We start from the raw sequence: 17,786 nt of genomic DNA on the forward strand, positions 1-17,786 counted from the left end.
TTAAAGGCTTACTTGTACTGGAAATTTTTTTTGACCAAATTCAAATATGACAGTTGAGAGGTGACAGGTGTTGGCTCCTTGTGGACAAGAAGGTGCCAGACAGGTGAGTGCAGTGTAATACAGTGAAGTTTGTGTGTGGTTTGAGATGTTGTGACCTCTAAATGGGAGAGCATGGAACAAAGCTGAGAATGTGCTAGTCTAGGATCTGTCCACACCAGAGATCTTCTTGTCTGAGCTTTCTGCAGCATCAGGACTAAATGTGAAGGACTGTAGAGCTGAAATGGAAGGGACAGGCAGGTTCAGCTCAGTTAGGGGTGGACTGACATGTTGAAGGAACAATTTTTCTTGTCTAAGCTGCAGCCTCTGCACTATTGCTCATCTTGAGTGGAAAGAATTTGGAGCCTGTACTGAGAAGAGTTAAGTGCAGTGCAAGCAATGGGAGAAATCAAGTTAATTCCAGATGTCTCTCCTTGCCAGCCAAGCCTGCAGCAGGGCAGGCCTGTGAAGGATGGGCAGATCTCACCCAGAGCCCACTCACTGAGCAGGTCCATGGTGATGAAGCAGAACCAGGTCAAGCCAGGAGCACAAGCAAGTGAATCAGGATCAGGTCCAGTGGTGGTGACTGGGGCAGCCGTGAAATCACTGGTGGATCTGCAGTGACAAGGAGGGCCCAAGTGAAGCCAGGAACTCAGTCTGGACTGATGCAGCCTGTGGGCAAGATCAATGGACTGATGTGTCTGCTGCTTTTCCTTGGGAGGCAAAACAAATTCAGGTTCTCAGTCATTATAATAACATCTATTCTGGTAGGAGCAGGCACCTTCCAATGTTGCATCCACCCTTGAGCATCACCACACTCTCTTCAACTCTTGTGGCTTTTTGGTCCCCTGATTGTCTCTGAAAAGCTGTGATTGTTTATTGTCTTCTTGAGCCGTGACAGATTCCACCCCTGTCCATCCCTGCTGTGTGGGACAGCCCCAGCTCTTTATCCTACCTGGTGTCCTGCCATCCAGCTGCACTCGTGGGCTCTGGAGATGCTTTGTCAGAGTGGCAGGAGCTCAGGGGATGGGCAGCTCACCTGCCTGAGGGAAGGACTTGGTCTCAGTGGGAAGAGGAGAAGCAGGATGGGACTGAAGACCTGCCTGCTGTCCTGGTCTCAGTAGTATCTCTCATTTTGTCCAAGTTTCATGTATTGCTGACTTTTTATTACAGAATATAAATGATACAAGTTCTTTTTAAACCAGGCTCTTTACTGTGGTTTTGTGGTGGGTTTTTTTTTTTTTTTTAAACCTAATCTTTATTTCTTGTTAGTCTCTGATTTATTTTTTTAATAATGTATGGCAGAATTCCAGATTAAGACCTTCAAAGAGCTTTGTTCCTATCCATGAGGGGTGAAGTGTGAGAGGTAAAGAGAATTGTGGGTTCTCTCCCTAGTTCTGCCAATGCCCTTGATGAGGTGCCTTTGGCTGGGTTACTCCTCCTCTGATTCAGCATCCCTGCTTGAAGCTCACAGAGCTGCTCTCCAGTGTCCCAGAGGGTATCCTGAGATTAATTGAGGGATGTATCTAAATGGCTTCAGCATGCAGGCTGGAAGCCACCAGGGACAAAGCTCTTACTAGGGCAGGAATAAAGGTCAGGCCCTTGCTGACATCGTTGTCTCAATTAATTAATACACTAATCTCTATAACTCCTCTTCAGCAAATATAATTTGGCCTCGACCCTTATTTTGTTCATTTTTCTGTGACTTAGCTTTGAGAGAACTAATGAAGGGACCTTGATGGAAAAAGCCTGCTTTTCACCATGTACCTTCCCCTTGACCAGCCCTATAACTTGTTCCCTCCTTGTTGCCTTTTGCTCCTGTTTGTCCGAGGGCTTTGCAGGAAAATCTCCTGGCCAGTTAAATTGCATAGCAAAAGAGACTTAGCCCTCAGTTCAGGTTTTGAGGAGTGATAGCTGATTGCTTCAATTACTAGGAAAACAATGTGTGGAATTGATTGAAGGGGGACAGTTGATATTTGATTCTATTTTCCAAGGATATTTCCTATGGGAAAGTGCAAGACCAATTCTGGAAAGCATCGGAAGGAAGTGTTTGTTCCCCAGCTGAAGGGCTGAGGGGCCATCCATGAGTGCAGGAAGGAGGTGTCAGCAGTTTGGATTCTGTGACCCCATAGCCCTGAGGCTCAGCATTTTGGGACAGCTGCTTTTGAGCACAGAATCTGCCCAGGATCTCTTAGGGATCGCTACCAGCATCAGAAGATAGCAGGGCTTGGAGAGGAGCAGAAGGCAGAGTGAGTGAGTGTGTGTGGTGAAGTGCAGTGAACTGAGCCATCCTTGGATGGGCAGGAAGGAATATTCCCTCCAGTGCTACCCACTGGGAAATCAAAGAAATGAAGAAAATCTCTCCTTGTCTTCTGCTCAGCTCTTAGTTCTGGTTTGTTGTACTTTCCACTCCTTGGTGATTACATCCATGTCTCAGTCAGGTATTGTTTTCTGCTTGAGTTGGGAACATTCCCTAAAGCTGTTCTGAGTGCACAACAGTCTTGTTCTCTTTCTTAGGCCAGTTTTAGACTGAAATTTGGCAGATTACACAAGTGTGGCATGTTTGTTGTCCTGTCTTACATCATCATTTATCCTGTATCATTTATTTTTCCTTTAACAGATTCTTAGCACTGTCAGTCTAATATTCATCAGAGGCTGAAATGTATTACCACAATGCAGTGCATTGTGGGTAATCCCATGCAAATTATTCTGTGGAAAGTCATGCTAAATTATGTTCTTGAGAAAAAAAAAAGGCAGAAAAACAAAGGCTTTTTTTTCCCCCTTTTTCTTAACTGTTTATTCTGTGGATTTCTGAGCAGCTGCCAGAGGCACAGGTTTAAGTGAGTTGTTTGACATTCAGCACCATGTGCAGTGATGCTCCTCCCCACAGGACACTGCTGAAAGGATGGAGTTGAAAACTGCTCTGGGTTTTCTATATGTCTCTGTGATGTTTAGTTTTAAAACATTAATAGCTTGTCAAAGGAAAAACCTGAGAGAATGTTGGAATAGCACAGTACAGAGGAATGTCTTGATGCTTTTTTTGTCTCCATTGTCTCCATCTCCTCATCTGTAGGAATATCAGGTTTTGTGGACTCAAAGGCTTCAGATGCCTCTTGGAAGAGGCAGTTCTGATCATATGTAGTGTTGTTTTTAAATCTTTGTCTTCTTTGTTCTCTATCACCAAGGTCATTTTATTGGGAAAATTTCCTTAGCTTCTCTGAAAGTCCATACACTTTCCAAACTGAAGCAGTAATCCTCCTTTTGGACAGAACACTTGATTGTAATAGAAATGATTGCAATGTCACAAACAGAGGATTATTATTTTCAATAGAAATCATAAAAGGACTCCTAAGAAAAAGGCAGCGTGTTCTTATGCAAATTTTCTCAGGTAGTACATCTGCAAGATGAAAAATCCTGAGAGCCTGTAATCTGGAGCCAGCCTCTCCTCTGCTGATAAATGTTTGTCTGCTTTGCTGGGCAGTAGATTTTCAAAGACTCAGAAACTTGTTTTTACAAGTCCTGTGTGTTTCTCATCTGATGCTCTCTCTGGGTGAAACATTTGTCAGCTGCCCTCTATTTGCTTATTTCTGGTTTGCATCTCTGGAAAAGTCAATGTGGACATGTTAATGGCAGAAACAAGGGACAACATGTGCTGTTTTGGGGGTCACACCAGTTACCCCACTTGGGAGAAGTGCCTCTCCTCACCAGAGCTCTGTGTCTCTGAACTTGTCTGCCTTTCTTCAGCCGGTTCCTCACGGTCTTCAAAGACTTTTTGTCTTTGTCTCTCCTAAAACAGAGAGTATGCAGGCATTAAAGTGACCCTGTCCTGGTAGGATTATAGAAGGATATAGAATATCCTATATTCTATATAGGATATATAGAATATATTCTATATAGAATATAGGATATATTTCTACATCCTATATAGAATTCTATCCTATATAGAATTCTATATAGGATATAGAAAATACTGGTTTTCAAAAGTTTGCATCCAGCTGCCGGTTCTGACCCATGTTCTCCTTGGTGAATATGTCCAAAGGTCTGAAATCTTCTGCATGCTCCAGGTCAGCTCCTTATGGACAAGTACCACAAGTTCCTATCTCCTGTAATAAAATTAGACGCTTTTTTTTGGTCCTCATTTTTTGCTTTCCTTCTAGTCATATTTTTTTTTCCAATGAAATTTAAGGTATAAATATCCAGCATATGTATCTTAATGGCTCTCAGTTTAGTTTGTGCCACTGGACAAGTGGGCTCTGATGAAATGAACCTTTGGGCTCTGCAGACCTGCAAGCCCTTGTTAGTGGTTAATGGCAGCTGATTCATCTGAAAGGACCTTCTTGATCTCTGATTTCTGACTGTGGATATCACATCCCTGGGACTCATTGCAGGATGTCCTTCCTAACCCAGCCTCTGAATTAAATGATTAGTAGCTTGCCCTTGGGCTGTCTGGTGAAATCTCACTCTGACCCAGCTTTCTCATGTATTCTGTAACTTTCTGTGGTGTTATTGTATTACATGTTCATTTTGTGAACCTGTATTAAATCAGAGCAGACCTCACAGAGGGTCCTGCAGTATTTTTGCCTGAATTACCCTCAGTGTTATCAGCCATTCTCCAGGTGACTCGTATAGAGTATTCAAAAGAAAGAAGGAAAAAAAAAAAGGGTCATATTTTCCCTGCTATTGTCCATTTCTCTGTTAAATGTGACAAGCAGCAAGAAGGGTCCTGTGTCAGAATGATTACACTGACACCTGTAAGAGAACAGCCAGCCAGCTCCTTGCTTGTACTTCCATCCTCCCTCTTCCAAGGGAGCAGGCACCAGGCTGAGGGAAGCCCTCTCCTCTGCAGTGTCTCTTTCCTCTGATCTGAGCTGGGCAGAGAGGCTTTTTGTGCTTTCCCGTGTGCCTTTGGCTTGGGAAAATCAATGCCTCCTTTGTTGTTTTAGAAGTGCTAATACAATAAATTGTAGAATCATAGTTGCTTCCTGTCACTGATGCTGAGGTTGTAGGGAGGGATAGGTGGGAAGGCTGGCTTTGATGGTGTTTGCTGAAGTTGACCAAAGAGAATTTGTGATACGGAAAAAAGAAATTAGCCTGGGGGAGCCATTTATAATTTAGGAAAAAAGTCTCAGGTAGCTCTTGACATGTATCAGAATAAGGGGATGGATATAGAAGGCATGAAAGGTTACAGTAATGAAAGCTGAAATGGAAGAGGAAGGTGCAGGGCTGTGGATTGCTCTGTGTCCTTACCTCTCACCTGTGAAGGCCTATTTAAAGCAAGTTTTTAAGGAGACCAACACACAGAGGGCCTCAGGATAATCTCTTCTGGCCATGTGCATGTAATTATCCCACCATGGAAGCTGCTGAGTGCCATCTGATGTGCCCAGAAAAGCCATCCCCGGGTGGAAGCTCTGTTCTGAGGCCATTGGCAGAAGGATATGAGGGATTTTGTGGAGAGCAGACCTAGACCTGGAAGAATTAAGTAAGCTTCTATGCTCCAAGGTGTGATTTGGAAAACAATAAGGATCTGGAACAATAAGAATTTGTGTAGGCTGAGATTTGGATGCATTCTGGAGCCACAGTTCCCTGGCAGAGCTTGCAGGCAGCCAGGATGGGAACAGAGCAGGATGCTGAGGGACCATGCTGGCTGCTTTGTACACAAATCAGTGCTTGCACATTGTCTGCTCTGTTATTTGATATTTGATTAAGGTTGTAACTCACAGAATTAAGTGAAGCCCAGGTTTTTTTTTCCTGTAGGAGTTGTAAGGAAATTAAGAAATTGAACTGCTAAAAAGAAATCTTTAAAACTGGCCAGCAGACTCAGCAGTTGACTGTCTAAACCAGGTTCAACAAGGTAAATAATCATAATTATGATTCCTTATGTTTAAAACCTTATCTGATGTCATGGGAGAACCACCATTAACACAACCACAGGACCTGGACTAATGCCAGGATAAGGAAACTCAAAGATGGAGAGTATTAATAGAATGGATAGGGCCTTGGTTATATGATTTTTTTTTTTTTTAAAGAAGTACAGGAGCTAGAGGAAAAATGAGAAATTAGTATATAAAGTTTCATTCATGGCTTTCAAGGGTGAACCTAGGCTAATTTTCATGCAGAATGATATCAATGGGCATCCCAGATGAGTCACAGCTGATGAAAGAAGAGGCTCCCACAAAAAGAAAAAAAAAATCAAGAAATTTTGGGAGTTATGGTGTGGGAAATGAAAGGATCCATGTGTAGTCAAAGCCTAGTTAAAAGGCTGGGAAAAGTGGGTAGGATAAGACAACTCTGGGATGGAAAGAAATGTAAGGTGAATCCATTTACCACTCTGTGAATTGGTGCTGGTCAGTATTTCTAATTTGAAAGACTGGAAGGCAAGGAGATAATAAGATAATAAGATCTGCTGCTAGCAGCTGATGCAAATTATACAGTGGGAAGAAGGGCTGAAAGATTGTGGGTACTAGAATGGAAGATGAAACATAGGCAGTGGCAGGGTGCAGCATGTTTGAAGGAATAGTTTAAAGCATTCAGACACATGGCTGGGTGCTGAATTAGCTCTCACCATTCAGGAAAACATAAGTAGCTATTACAAAGACAGCTTGATAAAGATGTCTGTGCCATGTGAAACAGCAGCAATAAAGAAAAAAAAAGTGAGTAAGATGCCTGTGTGTGTTCAGAAACAGGGAGCCTTGGAAGATGTTCTAATATCCCTGTAGAGCAGCGTGGTAACACCTCCTGTGGAGTAGTGCGTGTGTTATGGATCATTCCTTTGTGAGAGGCAAAGCAGTGATACACACGGGCTGGAGGGAGCAGATGAAAGTGTTTAGTGGCCTGGAAGGCAGTGAGGCAAAGTGGAAATTTTCCAGGGTAGAAATCCATTTTGATTTAGGTGAAATGTACATTTTTGAGTTGAGTCTATGGTTAGAAACCATAGTTATTTAGCCTAAATCCAAGGCCTAGGCTCAGTGAAGTTACTTCAGTGACGGACAGAGATAAGGTGGGAGACAGGGAGGGAGAGAGAGAGACAGAGACTGCTGTGAGAGCAGGTCAACCTGACCTAGGAATTCTTTCTGATAAAGAAGAACTAGCGCCAAATGTCACGCGAAATTCGTAAATATGAACATGTGAGAACCTATTGTGAAGTTGTGTGCATATGTATTTGAGAGGGGGATAAAAAGGGACCTGAAGTTCCCAGAGGTACGCATGACTTTTAAGGAGAGTAATCTCCACATGCGTCCAGCACTGTAATAGTAATCATACCGGCTTTACAACTTTCGCAAAGTTGTGGAGATTTTGGGTCTCTCTGCAGAACAGCAGCTTCAGCACAGGGAAAGCTTTGGGGATCCTGGAGCTGCTGGATTACAGAGGGAAGGAGCAAAGCTCAGCGGTGCAGAGAGCGCAGCAGCAGGAACAGCGAGCGCGGGCTGGGGGGCTCTGCTGTGCTGGGGGTGCTTGGAGGCAGCAAACAGGGAGCAGAACACACCTCACAGGGCTCTCCTCCACCTGACATTGCTGCCAGGACACAGTTTCAGTGGTTTGTTAGACTCTAATGTGGCAACAGAGGGGCGGAGATAATGTGGGGTGTCACACTGAGCAGCTGGGCTGTTGTCTGAGTCGTGCTGTGAATTTCACTAAACCTGTCCTAGTGCCCCTGTCCCTGTGTTGGTGCAAAAGTGAAAGGTTCCATGGTCTTGATTTCTTGTTTTGGACGGGGAATTAAAGCACACTAACCTTGCTGTGTCGTTTTGGTCAAGAAATATTTTCATCTGGGAAAGAATAGAATGCGCTATAGAAAACCATGTGGATAAACAACAAAGTGTTGTGTAATATAATAAAAATGTGCATCACCATTCCATGAAATTAAGATGCAACAATTGACTCTCTGTATAACATAATTAACCTGGGGATCCCCACTGTGAGTAGCATTATGAAGACAAATACCTTACTGAGATTTTTTAAAGTGGGTTTGACACTTTGAGTAGCATCTACATTTACATTAGCCAGGATAAGTATCATAAATCACTTTTTCCAAGGCATGTGATGATCACCAGCCAGGATTAGAAAATTATTTTACACCCATGGTGAAATATGGCCAAACTGGGTAAATTCATAGCTGATGAAAAGGCTTGGGTGGGCCAAGAGTCTGCTTACTTTTTTGTACATCAGAATTATTTATAGAGGCAAACTTTTAAGTGGAATAATAGGGGAAGAAAAGTCAGCCAGGGATTAGGCTGCCAATTTAGGACTTGAAAAATTTCAGCTTCCTGCTTTCCTGAACTGCTTTTAACAGCTAATTCATTTGACACAGATTCTGAGACAGAGCCCCACCTCACACTTAATCTCCAGATACCTCAGGCTATAACCTGTCTCTGACTTGTTCCATGCTCCACAGAGTTCAGATAGCAGGGAAAGGAACATATGTGAGAGGAGGTCGTGGTGAGACTACTGATGAATTTTCAAGGCACCATGAGATACCAGTTAGCCTGCTGGAAATACTGGGAGCATGGGGAAGAAATGTGCTTTCTGGAACAAAGCTGTTGATAGCCTCCAGTAACTGGTAATTGCTTTATTTCCTTGCATTGCCTCAGAATTCCTATGTGACTTGAACAGTCCCTAGTTCTGTTTCTTGGCAGCTCTAAGTGTTCTGGAGCAGAATTTATTTTTCTTTGGAAATTAGCATTTTGGGATGTTTGGCTTTTTTTTTTTTTTTTTTTTTTTTTTTAGTTAATGTTATTATTTAAAATAATGGTATCGCCTATGGCATTGGTTAGGTCTGCAGTCAAAATATTGCTCTCTGTACTGTCACATCTTCATTGGATGGTACAGGGAGGCTTCTCCTCCCCAAAACTGTCTGTTGCCCTCAGAGAGGAACTTGAGGCACTCCTGGTCCTGTTACTGTGAAACAGTGCAGATTCCACTAAAATGTGCAGCTCTGACCTGGCCTTCACTCAGCCTCTTCAGCTGACACTGTGGGACAAGGAGAAAGATTGTTCAGTGTCTGCAGAGAGGGATAAGCTTAGTCCAGGTTCATCCAGGGCCTAAAATAGGTCCCCAGCATGTCACAAGGAAATGAATGAGACAGAAAACCGATGTACCACTCAATTTTATTGGAAAGCAAGAACTCTGCAACGAATAGCATCTTTCTACATGGTTTGTCTGCATAGGTGGAAAAATATCCTCATTTGTCATTCTCTTTTTTGTTCCTGACGTGACCACCCATCACAATTATGGTACACATAAAAAAAACAAACAAAAAACAAACCAGAAAAAGAACCAAGCAAAATAACACCCAAACAAACAAAAAACCTCAAGCCAAAAAAGCTGTTGTGCTATTCTCTGTCCAGCTACTACCTCAGTGTGTATGCAGTCTTTGAGGAGATGGGAATTGAAATCCACCCCTGTCTCCATCCTGTGTAGTTTGCAAATTGTTGGCTTAAAACATTAGTAGCAGTGTTGCAGCAGAGTGGGCAAGAAAAAAGAGAGCTCAGGTGCAACACTAATAAATTTGGCTCCTCCAACACATGATGAACTTGCCATATACTGAGTCATTCATGGGAGATGGTTAAGGAAGGGACAAAGGATGCTGAGGAAGGAACAGAGAAGGAGAAGAAATTTGGAAGGGAGAAAAGAGTGGAGGAAAACAGCTGTGGAATACTGTGAGGGAAAGGTGGAAATGTATGGAAATGCCAGACAAATAGCTAGTCAGTGGATAGAAGGAAAATACCTTTCCCCACAATGGAACTGGAGACTTCATAACCTTAATAACTGTTTTTTCTAGAAGAATTGGCAACAAGTTCTGTTTGCTAAATCCCAGTTCTTCTATGAGCAGCTTGTCCAGGACTCTTTCTCCAGCAGATTGGAAGGAGAAGGTATTTCATCTTCCCTTTCATTCTGGTCCTTGAGCAGTGCTGCCTGTGACATATATAGTATTTTAATAGTAAAAGAGCCCATTTGAATGATTAAAACAATAATTACTTCTGTGCTGTTGAAGTTTGCTCAGCTGAAACACCAGCTGAGATCAGCAGAAGTTTTGTGAGGAGGTTCAAAGCAAGTCAGGACTTTTCTCCTCACCGTGTGGGCAGAGCACCAGATGTAATGAGGACAGATGTGCAGAGCAAGGCAACTTCCCCAAGGGTGCCAAGGTGGTCAAGGTTGCCATTAGCTTTTTTCTAGTTACCATTCCTCTGTATCAGCATCCATTGACCTCAACAACACTTTCTTCTTTCTCATCCTTTTATCTCCCCCACCCTTTTATCTGTCTCTAACTCCAGTCCCTCTCATCTTTCTAGCAATTCCTGCTAGCCTGTTTTATTTTTTTCCCTTGCATCTTCAGCCTTTTCCACTCGCTTAATCCTCTTGATATGTTTTGGCCCAAATTCCCATCCCTTCCACTTCATCTGTTTTGCATACCATTCCTGCTGCTGAGGGATCTCTGGGGCATGAGAAAACCTGGGTTATTCCCTGCTGTCCTAGCTGTCCAAATAGCCAGGTCCCCAGCAGGTGTCTGTGTATTTTCATTCACAGGGGTTGAAAGTACAGTAACCTTCAGGGCTGGCTCAAGCTAAAATTAAGGCTGCAGACACCAGGCACCAAATGCTTCATTCAGCTCCCTCAGTTTGTCCTCTAGAACTTCCAAATGGTTTTGATTAGTATTCCAAGGGAGAGCTCACTGATGGAATTAGTGAGAAACCAGACTGTCAATTTATTTATACCCGGCCTGAGGGCATAGCCATTGTGCATGTGTAAAGCTGTTGAGATGCAGGGAATATTCTGTAAGTGTGTGTGTATATGTGTTGACTGGAAGTGGGTTTGCAGGGAAAAGCTGATGCCCCGAGGACTGAGCAGTGACCTAAAGCAGGAGAGGCCACTGATGTGGCTGTGCTGAATGTCAAAAATCCCTTTTAGGAAAAAATCGATCACTCTGAAATTTTCTCTCTACTTGTATTTATTAGAATCTCCCAGCTCTAATTTTACTGTAATTCTCATTACCCTTGTGGAGAAATCTCTAATTTAACTGCTGGAGTCTTTCCACCTCCTTCAAGAATATCTGCGATACAAAACTATCACTGTCTTTGTCTCCTAGAGTATTTAAAGCACATGAGTAATGAATAATAAAGTTTTTCCATTACATTGTCATTTAGCCTGGGAAGAATTTTGAGGGCAAGCTGAGATATATTGGAAATATTCAGTTTTGGGTATTCATTTGATGCATCAGTGCTGAGCATGAATGAACTGCTTTTCCAATACAATTTGATCCATTTTGTTTAGGAAAATTTGTATTGACAGTGTTGAGGCCAAATGATAAGTCTTTTATTTTTGTTCTCCTGTTTCGGATTCCAGTGGAAAATAAATATAATCTGAACTTGGGCTGTTATTAGGCATCACCTCCTCCCATTCTGTCTGTTGCAGTGAAAAGGGTTTAAGAAAAGTTTTTCAGCTCCATTACTCTCTATAATAGCCAGGAAACAATTAACCTGTTATCCCTTAATATGATGTCTGCAGAAGATTATTGCATGACAGAGCCCAAGGGACCAGTTTGCATTGTGCAGAGGAATCTGGTGCACCAAGCTGATGCTGGTCCAGACTGGTGCTTTGATGTAATGGAGAGCAAAACCTGTGTGGACCTTTGAGCTGATCAGTAAAGTAGGGTGGATTAGTTAGCGTGTTTCTGAGGCTGCACTAATTAGGACTGATGAGCTTATCTGCAGCTTTCTGGTGCAGGGGTGCTGCTTCCTCCTTCAGAATTCACCTGGACCCTTTTGGCATGGGAGGCTTTGCACCATGCTCCACTGGTCACACAGATGTGACCAGAGGAGGGGACAGAGCCCTGTGCCAGAGAGGAAGATGGGGTCAGTGAGAATCCAGGCTGGCAGGACTCTGCAGGGAGGTGCTGGCAGGCAGAGCAGCTTCCCCATGTACAGCTGTGACAAACAGACCGTGTCTTGTCACTTGGTAACACCCAGACAGCTTCCCTGCCATGGAGCTGTGCTTGCTACCAGCTCCTCAGCCCAACCAGACTGCATCATTTCTACCTTTCTACCTTCTTCCTTTTAGGATATTTTCATAAGTCTGTGTTGTAAGCACAACCTCAAAGTTTTTGCAGCTGGCTGTGCCACTTGGCTGCAAGGGAGATGCCTGGAGGTCAGGCTTCCCTTTCAGTATTGCAGGTGGGACTGATTATTAACCACCACACCAGGTCCTGGCATTGCTGGCAGATGCCATCAATAACATTAGCTCAACATGTCAGCTCTGTCCCCAGCTTCAGTTTAATGGCAGTCCTGCTCTGCACCTCCAGCTCCTTCCTCCCTCTGCTGAGGGAGGGAGAAAGGAGAGAGAAAATTGGCTGAGTTAGAACAAATAGATGTCCATGTTTGAGGTGAATAAAGTATGCTAACAGGCAATTCTGTGGCTGAGTCTCTAGCTGCTACTCCTGAGCTGTGTAACATCAAAGCAATATGGGTGCATCATCCAGCAGCTGACTTCAGCGCATGAACAGTTACTGTCTTAGGCTTCTGAGGTGTGTTATAGTGTTAATATCATTATTATTATTGTTTTGCTCATAGTTTCTTAAGGCCTTTCCATATCCTGAGTAAAGCTCTAGGGAGTCATAAAGCCACTGGCTGAGTTTCAGCTCAGGCACTGTTTGCATCTCCTTGATAGCTGTTTAGTATGTTGCCTTAATCTTGGAAGCAAGACCCTGAGATGCACCCCAGGGAAAGCCTCGAGATGTTCTTTGTATTTTTTTGCCCCTGAGAAAATAACTCTCTTGCTGTGGAAATGACATCTTTTTTTCTCTGAAATGTCACCACTTCTGCCTGCTGGTTGTAACTCTGCCACACTACAATATCTTCAGTCTTTTAAAGTAAAATAATAAAACATTTAGGAATCTGTTTAGAGCTGCTGAGCGTTCTTATTGTTTTGTGTTAATGACCCTCAGTTCCCATAAACTTCTTCCTACATTTTTGTTTTTCTTATAAATTATTACTAAACTTTTTTGTAGCCCTATCTTGCTTGGCAAAACTTGCAGTAGAGGTGAATAAGAGGAGAGTAGAAATTATGTTAGACATTTAACCACTGTGATAAACATGCTTAAGTGAATAAATGTCAGTTTTCTGGGGCCCTAGACCCTGCCTAGCACTGATGCTGTTCCCTCAGATTGAGTGTGCTCTTCTGAGCAGGTCCTTCCTTGTCCAGCCACTCAGAACATCTTGAGTTCTGGATTATGTTCATCATAACTATGGATTAATGCTTTGCTCATAGGGCCTCAGAAAAGAAACTGAATTACAATATCTTGTCCATAGGGCAAATGTGATCAGAGAGGGAGGTTTTTATTCCAGATAATATTTGCATGTGCTGGACCTGCTAGAGAGGAAGTTGTGGTGGTACTGTGCAAATGATTTCTGTCCTGTATCAAAAATGCACTGACAAACTCCTCAGGAGAGCTGCAGACATTTATGTGTGAAATCTCTTCTTTCTTCCATCCGCCTGTGTGTTTTTGGCTCAGAAATCATCTTCCAGCTATACAGAGGTGCTCAGACCCCAGGATCCCAAAGCATTTTATAAAAACAACTTTATCTAGGAAAAGAGCAGAGCTCTGTCCCCTGTCACGGATTACTGAACACATTATGTTTTATAATATAAATTATAATATGTTCAGTACCCATGAGGTGCTCACTAACAAATATCTAGTGGAGAGTGATGTGCAGCTCACACCATGCTTAGGGCCAGGGCTTATTCTGGACTCCTGAGAGTTGCTAAGGAAACAGCCTGGGGAATGGAGCTGGAGGTCTCTCAGAAGCTTGGCTGCAGAGATGTTTTTTGCTGCAACACCACACAGGGCTGTTATTGGCAGAGGCAGCAGCTGGTCCAGCCCCTGATGGGCGATGCAGTCTCTGAGTGCCAAAGATGAGGGACTCTGCAGTTTTAGTTCCTTTCTGGTTTATCTGAGCTCTGTTTGTCTCCTGCCCTCCTCTCACCAGAAGCATGAAACTGCCATCAATTACACTGACTTACTCAGATGCAGGCCCTTGGTGTAAAACCAAACACAGACTATTCACAACCAGCAAGGATCCACAGCTTGGAGAATTCCTGTTGTGAAAGATGAAGTTGATAATCCAAACCCTGTTTGTGCCACCAGCTTTTAACAGACTGAGAAATTCCTTGGAGGTGTCTGTTATTTTGCAATTACTTTGCAATTGATTTTCTTAAAAAAACAATTCATAACTTGTTAAAGATCTCTTCCTCTCTTTTCTCCCCTTGTCCGGTTCCCTTTTCCATCTTTGCCACTGCCTAATGTTTATAATAACAGGACTTATTTTTTTCCCCCATTACTTAGGTAGACAGCTCCTCTAGAGAGAAAAAGAAAAACTGGATGATTTCTAGAAGTGGATTTACAGTCAGATTCTCCTGGGGTCCAATTCTTAAGTCTAATTCTTACAACGACTTCTGAAAATTTATTTGAGACATTTAAACTATTTGCCTCTGTTTCCCCTGCTGTAAAACAGAGGCTATTTTAGGATAGCTTCTGTAGACCACGTGCTGTTAATTAATTTACAAATGATTCTGTAGGGTAAACTTCCATATGTAGGAATCATGAAACCTTGTGCTCCTCTCCACAGGGCCTGCAGCTGGGAACGCAGGAGCTGGAGGAGATGGGAAGCAAATTCTGCCTTGGTTTGCTGATTCTGCACCTCAAATCCCTGCCCTGCAGCAAGGAGCTGATGGCTCAGGCAGCACTCCTGCTGGATCTGGAGGAGGAGATCACAGACAGGGCACAAAGGTCAGTGACTGCTGTATGCAGAGGGCTCTGCTGTGGGAATGGAGTTGGTGGGGCATGTTTTGGGTTTAAATCTGCAGAAATGGGCTCTTCTTATGGCTGAAATTTGTATTTTGGAAGCTGCAGTGTATGAAGAGTAATTAGAATTGAGATGTAATTGACTCCCAAAGAAACTACTGAAACAGTGGGTCCATGCCCTGCAGCCATTCATGGGGAGAAAAAAAGGTGAAAGAGAAGCACCTGTTCTCTGTTTTCCAGTGATTTTCCATTTTCCTCTCAAAACTGCTCATTGGAAGATGGGGATGGTACTGCCCCAGAAAAATTCATCAGCAGGAAACATTTTCCTGCTCACTGTCACATGGGGTTCTGTCCAGCTCAGAGGCTCCATGGAGACGATCTCTTATCAGAAAGGCATTATCTAAGTGCTGCACTGTAGGGAACAAGTATTGCAGATTATAAAAGGACATTGATAGCAAGATTTAGAAATTGTGGACCTCATACTGCAAGAATATTCCTATAAATTCTTTTTCTCACTGCATGGAGTCCTTTAGTCATTTAGAGCATAGATTTGTGACTTTTTGATGGACAGAAAGAAGTTTTGATCCCGCTGCTTATTTAGGACATGTTTTTCCAAATTGCAAAATTAATTTACTTGCTTCCTATGTTCAGTGGGAGGTATTTAAGTGAGTTTGTCCCATTATAAATACAAGAGGAATTTGACCTGGAAAAGTGTCTGAGTATGAGACTATTCAGCTTGAATTTGTGATGAAGCAGAAATACATAATTTCTCTAGGCCATCATCACTTGTTAGTGCTATGTGCATCACATATGTTTGCAAGAATGTTTTTCCAAGACACATGGAGAAAGAAGACTTAGTGATGTGACATGATTTGAAGCTCCCCGATGGCTTTGTCATCAAAGAGTTCTCTCAGCTTCATCAATGAACATCAAGTTTTTCAGTTGCAGAAATACCCCCGTAATTTATAGCAGACTTCCAGTCTCTCCCCTGCAGGAACATTTACCCAACATTAGCACCACCTGTTCCTCATGCCAAAACCCATTCTTGCAAGCTTGTTCACAGTTTTAAATGTTTATGAGGGACGGTTTAAAAAGAGGGATAAAATGTAGAGACATTCCTTTGGATTAGATGTGCTCACTTGTGGTGTGAACGTATAAATGAAGCAGTTAAGGCGGGTGCTAAACACCATCCATGTTGTGGACAGCCATCCAAAAAATCATTGCTATGTCATTAGAGGGAGCTGCTGGAGCCTGGATAGGTGGATGGTTTTGGGATATAAATCAAGTTTTTGAACTGGAGCTAGAAGGGCCTTTGCATAAAAATAATGTAGGGGAAGAAAAACATTAAACCCTGACTTCTCTCAAACATTGACAAAAAGCCATCTGGTCACAGTAACTCAGTGAGCATTTTCACTGATCTTTGTAGCCTTCTGTTACTTTTTTCCTTTAGCTGACTTTATATTAATTTGAATTCATTCTGTTTATCCAGTGCTGTGTGGTAGTTGAGCAGGACAGAAGGAAGAAGTGACAAATATTTTTAAAGAAGTTAGCAAAAAATAAAAGTTCTCTTACTTTGTAAAACTCCCATGTATCCTCAGTAGCTGAAAGCAAAGTCTTCTACCTCTTCAAGTTTTCCTAGCAGTAGTGAGAACCTCCGTGGCATCCAGGAATGAATGTCATTGCTAACAGGAAATTGATAGGCAGCTGTTAATTTTCACTTCGCTGGGTGTAATTGCAAGTTTGTGAAGTTTTACTAGCTTGGATGTAATTTGTTACTATTTGCAGACCAGGTAAGCAGCTGAATTGACAATCCCACCCAGAGGTGTCACATTGCAGGAGCTGGTTGCAAATGCTGTGTGAAGGGAGATGCAGGGACCAAAGTGCAAGCATATTCGCTTTAAGAATAAATAATTCATGGAAAATTATTGTGCAGCATATTGATTCTGATTCAGAAAATTAGTACTTTCCTCCCATGTTTCTCTGAGTCTAGCCAAGAGAATTCCATGGTTTGGTTTTAGTGGGAATATTGGAACCAATGGAAGAATGCAAAATACAGAGAGCTCACTGATACAGACAGGAGGGCAACTATTTCTACACCCCCTCTCTACTCACAGGTTTGGAAAAAAAAATAATTATTCTTTATCAAAACATTTCTCTGGAGGAAGCTGAGGGGTGACAGTCTAATATTAATCTGTAAATATTAAGTCTAACCTAGTTCTGAGAGGTGGCACCAAAACCTTGCAGCTTTACTGCTGGTATATCATGACATCAATGGAAATTATACCCTGCTGCTTCCTAGGATAGACCCACCTCTGTGGGTTTGAGTGAAATGTTTGTAGTTTAAAATTAGCTCTGTTTTCCTGTGTGCTTTCCAGAAAAATGCACAGTATCCTTACATGCTTTCTATACTTTGCCTCAGAAAGTGTGAGTAGGTGTGAATAAAAATACCCACATTTCTGTGTACTTTTGCCAAAGAAAAATCAGATTTAGGGATCCTTCAGGTGTAACACAGAAGTTCTGAGTGGTCACTTGGTGATTTTATTTTCTTAAATGCTTTAAATAGTTAACAGCAGTGTGTTTTGAACAGCTTACAGGCTATCCCTGTTCCAGAAGTCTGCAGTGTCCTGGTCCCAGGAAATGATATGCATGACAGATATTTAAGTGGGAGGCAATAGCTTTTGCTGTAGCTAATGTTTTCTGGCAAAGGAAAATGTGTCCCAAAGACTGTCCTGCTGATGAGTCTAGAAAGAGATAAAAATATGGGTGAAGCTTTCCATAGCAGTATTCACCAAAATCAAAAGAAAAGATTAGTATTGTTCAGCCTGGATGAAAACACGAGCTTTTCTTAGTTGTTAGGGTTTTGTTTTGTGGAAATCAAGCTGAAATAAGGCTGTGAGCAGTGTGATGTGTTGCACAGTGCTGATGTTAAATACATCTATCTCAATCTAATGTGTTT

At 42.5% G+C, this 17,786-nt stretch overlaps 1 protein-coding gene across 1 annotated transcript in view; it reads left to right on the forward strand.

Annotated features, from left to right (window-relative positions):
- AGBL1 (AGBL carboxypeptidase 1) overlaps positions 1-17,786 on the forward strand; it is a 248,017-nt gene that overhangs the window by 149,442 nt on the left and 80,789 nt on the right. Inside the window, exon 21 of the mRNA XM_054272993.1 lies at positions 14,655-14,815. Within this exon, the coding sequence (XP_054128968.1) occupies positions 14,655-14,815 (161 nt within the window). The remainder of the gene's footprint in view (positions 1-14,654; positions 14,816-17,786) is intronic.

The sequence above is a fragment of the Melozone crissalis genome, unplaced genomic scaffold (genome assembly GCF_028551555.1).
Source record: "Melozone crissalis strain CALT ecotype California unplaced genomic scaffold, PUWL_Pcris_2 ptg000014l_1, whole genome shotgun sequence".
In the NCBI taxonomy this organism is placed as follows: Eukaryota; Metazoa; Chordata; class Aves; order Passeriformes; family Passerellidae; genus Melozone; species Melozone crissalis.